The following is a 6,192-nucleotide window of genomic DNA, read 5'->3' as shown; positions in this document are numbered from 1 at the left end:
GTCGCTTCCTCTCCTCCCATTGGCTTTATGTGGGAGTCTCCTTGCAAATGATAAAATCATACTTGAGCGGAATCACTGAGCATAAGTGTCCAAAGGCTACGAGCCCAAACAACTCAACGAACAGAAAAACATGAAACATATGTGGTAAGTGGGAATTCCAAAGGATGTAGGAGCCCTGAATTCAGTGTCAATCGAGGGATTAGATCCTCGGAAATTAGTCCAACAAACTCATTTCAATCAAGTAGTCGTCCAGTATGTATCAGTCGAGTACGACTCGTATTCAACTAATACGGGACGCCGACTTGGTCATACTCGAATAATATCGAGGTGTGACTGGTTCTTGTGAGAGAGATGATCCACAGAGAGCGGTAACAATCCCGAGAGCAGCACATGTGGATATAGTGTGTAATCTAGGGAGCACGGGATGATTAAGACCCTAACAGTCGTAGTAGAACGGGCCCATGAAACAGCTGGCTGGAGTATGCTACATACCACACCTCGCACTCATCGTAGCTGGATACTTCACCGATTACACTCCAACAAGCTAGACTGCATCCAAACCAGGCTTGACGAGTGTAAGGGTAAGCCAACAGTCTGCATATCATTGAGTAGTGAGATACTCAAGCCTATCCGAGGGAGGTGGTCGACTCAGCTTTGTCCATGATGGGAGATAGCTCATCGGTAAACCAGCGAAGTAATATTGGTCCAGGTAGCTACGGAATAGACCATTACGCAGAGAGCGAACCTGACTAGAAGCGCTGAAGTATACAAGCCGGGGAGCGAATGGGACCTACCGTCTGTGCACTTGCTCCGTTGACGAGCTGCCTCAGAGCATAGTCCCATGCCTCGATGGCTGCAGATATTCTACCCGAACTTCCGCTCTCCGTCTCGGAATCTCTGGTAACAACACTCAGCATGATTCGGGCTGTATCTCCGCACGTGGACGAGTCCTCCACTTGCCGGACAACTACACCAACATCATCGTCCTCGGTGAGACAATACATGAAGCCATTAAGGGCCCAACCCTCGCCAATAGACTTGAAATAAGGGGTTTCACTTGACATCAGCACTTGGAAAAACTTGATAGCCTCATGGCGTACTATATAAAGGGGCAACCCCGGCCTGCTGGCTGACATGTCATATTCTCGCTTCACAGCACCAGATGGGATCAGCCTAGTAGCCAAAGACCATCCTAGCGGGAAGCTTGCAACATCAACTGCTCTAGGACGACCATCAAGTTCATCACGCTGATGGAGACCACTGTTCTCATCATGCTCCGACTCCTTCGTCGATGGTTGCTCCACCTCTCCATCAAAGTTTGTACGATACTCACAATGGGACCCGTCAGCTTTCTGGTATTGGATAGGCATCCCTTCGTTACTCCACTCCGAGACACTCTTCTCAACCGTTTTCGGGCACGAATCCGCCATAGACTCTCGAGGTGCGGCTCCGTAGACACCAATTTGAGTCCGACTCCCCAAGCCATGCGGTGGTAGATGCCAATCTGCATCTCTATAGCTGGCTGGGACATGACGGTGAGCATAAGATGGAGTGTCACGTTGAAGATAGTCTATATAGGAATACAGATCCTCAGATTGAGACCCTTGTGTGATCTGAAATGGTTTCAGGTGTTTGTCATACTTGACTTGATGCCAGCTGTCGTACCTGTCCTTCGTCGTAGGCTAGCGGATCTCGGCAATAGTAGTACTCGTCTTCCCTCCGAAAAGTACAAGGAACTGAGCAAGTGCACACCTGATGACTTGAACATCTCTACTCTCCTCTCTGATATTCACCTTTATCGTCATGCCGCAACGCTTGGGGAGAGATGTTCTCATAACCGCCATACCATTCAACTGATGGCCCACCCCTCGCAGAAAGCGGACGATGGTTCGACATGAAGCTTATCGTGGCAAGGCTACCCTGGTCATATTCGGTACGATGAAAGGACGTCTGTCCAACATCATAGCGTATGCGCGGACCACCCCGATACACTTCTTCTTCGGGTGAACGTCTAACGGGGTGCGCTGGCGGTGGGGCTCGCCGAGGAGGAGTCGAGTAGAAGTGATAGCCATTCGTCTGCATGAGACCGTTTCAAGCAACTGCATACACGCACTCTTTTTCATCCTAGGCAGTTTTGGCACCGTGCCAATGGCACGGAATTGATAGAGCACTTGTACACAATAGATAGTGAGTGAGAGAACACGATCAAGTACGAGACTCGACTCAAAGACTCACTCATATCAGCCTGGAGATATGCTGAGGTCGTAGATAAACATGCAAAGCGCCCTAAGGAATGCATAGGGCACTCGATAACCTCAAACTCTGCAAGGTTCGACATTCCACTCCATGTAGTGACATAATGAATGGTATAGAGCTACATGCTTGGCAAGATTCGGTTTGACACTTCAAGTGTGAGTAAACAAGTTGGCGACGCATCCCATATCAGCATCCTATAGCAGCTCTATGTTAGTACCTTTAGGATGGAATTAGATCCTTTCTATGGTAAGATGGGGCAGCTATGCCACCACTCCAAGCTGCGCCTTATTACAATCAATTTCACAGGTAGTAAAAGATCAATTTTGTCGACACAACCGGAATATCTCAAACTTCAACATATCGAGGCAAAAAAACTCTATTGTTACGAAGGCCAATTCCACGCAACACGTCTTCCTTCCTAGTTCACTCTATCTTCCTTCCCAACAGCAAGCGCAAAACGCTCACATTCCTATGACGAGTCCCGGGGGCATTTCAACCTGGCAGCAGAACGTCCATTACAAGGGAGTGTTTGTACCCGTCGCCATGCATAATGGGCCTAGTGGCGTAGAGTCCTTAAAATATGGTAACAACTCCAGTGCTTGCCAGAGGTCTCAATCACTGCCTCCCACGACGAGAGCAGTAGAAAGAACTTAGAATCGATGTCACAAACGGCAAAATACAGCAAAAGAAAATTGTGCCGTATATGGCGCGGAAAGGTCGTGGAAGCTTATTCGCAGTCACTGTGGCACAGGGTCACAGTCACACTGTCACATAAAGCCTTACATGGTGTGTCGATGACTGGCACGAGATGATATACATAGGACAACACAATTTGTAGTACGAATTGTCACTTGACACTATTGAGCACCACCGCACGGCACGAAAAGAGGAGGACTTATGCAGTCGAGCCACCTTGGTCATACTTGTGGAGTGGATGTATAAATGATGGCGAACCCGGTTTCAGTTTCGACCTCAGCAACGTTGTGCGGTGGCGCCGCGATTGGGACCAGTGCGTCCGTTTGGTGGGTGCTGGTCCGACACAAACGCGCCGAATATTCGCGCAAGCCATCATAATCGATACCCGGAATTGCGCGCGCAGGAGTGTCTACATAGTACCGTCTCAGTGATGGCTTATCGCAAGTCCTTACAGCTTCATCTGGGCGCCTCCGAATTCGGAGGTTCTCTCACGGACGGCCACGAGCCCCTGAACACGGTCAACTTCAATGATCTAGCTCAGAGGTGGTATCCACCATCATACAACGAAATATGCAGACATTCAGGGACGTGGTAGTTGGACAAGGAGGAGAGTGGAAGCCTAGATTCTGTGGTTGGCCTATCGGAGGGTCCACCAGAAAGGCAGCTCTAGCTCGGTGTTTGACTGGGTTACCTGGCGAGCAATACACCGTAAGACCAGTAAACCGTGAGCTGACGTGAACTTACACAACTCTTGAGTTGTTCGAGTTGGTGCTCCCTTGCCAAGGAGTCATTCGTCGGTTCGTAAGAAGTTCACCGCGATGATATTAGAGGGTTACCAGGCAGTCGAGAGTTTACCTCAGATACTACGTAAAACGAGTGGCCAGGGTAGAACTCTTCCTCGGTCAGTGTCTAACATGAGCATTATCAGCCGAGGGTCTACAGTAGATCTATGCAACAACTTGGCCACCAAGTTCGATAGACATCCTCTAGCGGCTGCCTGCTCTGACAGCTTCTCTCGTAAGAAACGTAGTAAGAGCATGAGTCGGCTTCGGATGGATGTAAATGCCCCGAGAGTGACTAAGACTATGGAGCCCAAGGTGCTCCCCAGCATTACCGAGTAAGAATGATCACCTGTTGGAGCATCACTTCCAGTAGTGTATGCATCATAAAGCACGCTCCTATTTGGGTAGCAGCTTCTCTCTCGCTTCAGGGATGACTCTACGTCATCGCCCCGTATCGCGTCTGTAGAGCCTCAGCAGTTCGACCATGAGTTTGCTGCTGTACAACGGCCTATCAGACGGTATACTAGTCTTCCAAGTATCAGCGCTAATGCATTACAAGACGAGGGTGTCCACGCTGTGAAGCCTCTAGTATTGGGTGCCTATCGGATGTTATCAGCCGGCAAGGTATCCAACGGAAGTGAAGTGGATATTATTTACACCTAGACATTGCTGTGGTGCCTACTATGAGAATTTAGTGACTCTTTGTCTCTCTCATCCCAGACTTCAGGGATGCATCTTTCTGTGTTTGCTCGAGAATCATTCAGGTACCCCTTAAAGTTCAAGATAGTCGATGTCCCCACATATTATCGAAGATGACTAAGCAACAGGAACGGAAGCTATTACAGGAAAATGATGCCTGTGAGAGAAACGATATCACAACTGTGGGCCAAGAAGCGCCTATGCCCGATTCTGACCCGCAAGCTGGAGTCCTTGAAACACTCAATGAGACGAAGATTAGAGTCAAGCCAATCCTCTGTCGCAGGTGTAGGCGGCATTCAAAGAAATCAAGTCGGCTACACTGATCCTGTTCACATAGGCTTTAGTGGTGTGCTTTACAGGTGATGCCTTGCATCATCCCTGTTGTGATGATCCATGTTATGTAATCGCAATATAAACACCTGCATCAGTGTGGTGTTAGATAGATGCTCAGTGCCCCATCGGCGATCGGGTTGATCTTATCAGGGTATGCTCCTGCGCAATTGATCATACTGAGGCATATCTTGAGAAGGTGGCATAGCCGCCCCACCTGACGAGATTGATCTTATTAGTTCACGCTCCTGCGCAATTGATCATACTAAGTCATATCTTGAGATGGTGGCATAGCCGCCCCACCTGACGAGATTGATCACATTAGTTCATGCTCCTGCGCAATTGATCATACTAAGTCATATCTTGAGATGGTGGCATAGCCGCCTCACCTGACGAGATTGATCACATTAGTTCATGCTCCTGCGCAATTGATCATACTGAGGCATATCTTGAGGTGGTGGCATAGCCGCCCCACCTGTCGAGATTGATCTTATTAGTTCATGCTCCTGCGCAATTGATCATACTAAGTCATATCTTGAGATGGTGGCATAGCCGCCCCACCTGACGAGATTGATCTTATTAGTTCATGCTCCTGCGCAATTGATCATACTAAGTCATATCTTGAGATGGTGGCATAGCCGCCTCACCTGACGAGATTGATCACATTAGTTCATGCTCCTGCGCAATTGATCATACTAAGTCATATCTTGAGATGGTGGCATAGCCGCCTCACCTGACGAGATTGATCACATTAGTTCATGCTCCTGCGCAATTGATCACTCTGACGGCCTTCGGTCCGCATGCCACTCCGCTACCTATCCTAGTTCGAACGCATCCCCTGAAAATTCAACTTGATTCCATCTATGTGTGTCTATGCCTGAACATCCGATCGAGCTCCCTTGACATCTCACATTTTTACGAGCGGCAGGATCATCATCCTTTCTTGTGAGATAAGTATCTAGAAGGTATCACAGCCCCACGCTAGGATTTCTTGACGTATTGGGACATAGGCATTGTGACACACGCTTCTAGCGTAACTCGATATTGATGGTAGGTATTAGGCAGTCTGTGCTAATCTGTTCACTGATCGTGTCATTGGTTCAGTTTATAGTTGTTATTTCTCCCGAATGTCTTCCAACGATTTCAGTAGCAGCTGTTTGGTAACCGTGGTCGGATCGATAAGTGCAGACTTCACTTTCCATTGTAGACTACCCAGATTGCCTAAGCCTGGTGAGACTGTATCCGGTGATAAGTTCACTAAAAGTTGGGGAGGGAAGGGTGCTAATCAAGCTGTCGCTGCTGGAACTCTACTCTCTACCAACACTACTGATGTACCTAGAGTCCAGATGATAGGGTGCGTGAGTGCTGATGACGGCCTTGGAACTGCATATAGGGATCACCTCAAGGATAGTGGTGTTGGTGTCGATTA

General features: G+C 48.5%; 4 protein-coding genes across 4 annotated transcripts in view; 3 read left to right on the top strand and 1 right to left on the bottom strand.

Moving 5' to 3' along the window:
- Positions 1 to 471: 471 nt before the first annotated feature.
- Positions 472 to 1,370, bottom strand: Pmar_PMAR014553 (hypothetical protein; the record flags this gene model as incomplete). Its single annotated transcript, XM_002779411.1, has 2 exons — positions 472 to 745; positions 795 to 1,370. The coding sequence occupies 2 exons, from the start codon at positions 1,368 to 1,370 to the stop codon at positions 602 to 604; spliced, it is 720 nt and encodes a 239-aa protein (XP_002779457.1). The 3' UTR covers positions 472 to 601.
- Positions 1,371 to 4,162: 2,792 nt separating this feature from the next.
- Pmar_PMAR014552 (hypothetical protein) lies at positions 4,163 to 4,397 on the top strand (the record flags this gene model as incomplete). Its single annotated transcript, XM_002779410.1, has 1 exon — positions 4,163 to 4,397. A coding segment is annotated over one exon (235 nt), but the record flags the coding sequence as incomplete, so codon positions are not given.
- A 149-nt stretch (positions 4,398 to 4,546) lies between these two features.
- Pmar_PMAR014551 (hypothetical protein) lies at positions 4,547 to 4,837 on the top strand (the record flags this gene model as incomplete). The annotated part of the gene is made up of 2 exons (XM_002779409.1): positions 4,547 to 4,693; positions 4,793 to 4,837. The coding sequence occupies 2 exons, from the start codon at positions 4,547 to 4,549 to the stop codon at positions 4,835 to 4,837; spliced, it is 192 nt and encodes a 63-aa protein (XP_002779455.1).
- A 1,053-nt stretch (positions 4,838 to 5,890) lies between these two features.
- The window catches only part of Pmar_PMAR014550 (ribokinase, putative), a gene marked incomplete at both ends in the record, with an annotated part of 477 nt that continues 175 nt past the window's right edge, over positions 5,891 to 6,192 (top strand). The window contains one exon of the mRNA XM_002779408.1: positions 5,891 to 6,192. Coding sequence (XP_002779454.1) covers positions 5,891 to 6,192 — 302 coding nt within the window.

This window comes from Perkinsus marinus, assembly GCF_000006405.1.
Source record: "Perkinsus marinus ATCC 50983 genomic scaffold scf_1104296947560, whole genome shotgun sequence".
NCBI lineage: Eukaryota > Perkinsozoa > Perkinsida > Perkinsidae > Perkinsus > Perkinsus marinus.
Note: the sequence above shows the minus strand (reverse complement) of the source record. Positions and strands in the feature narration are given on the sequence as shown.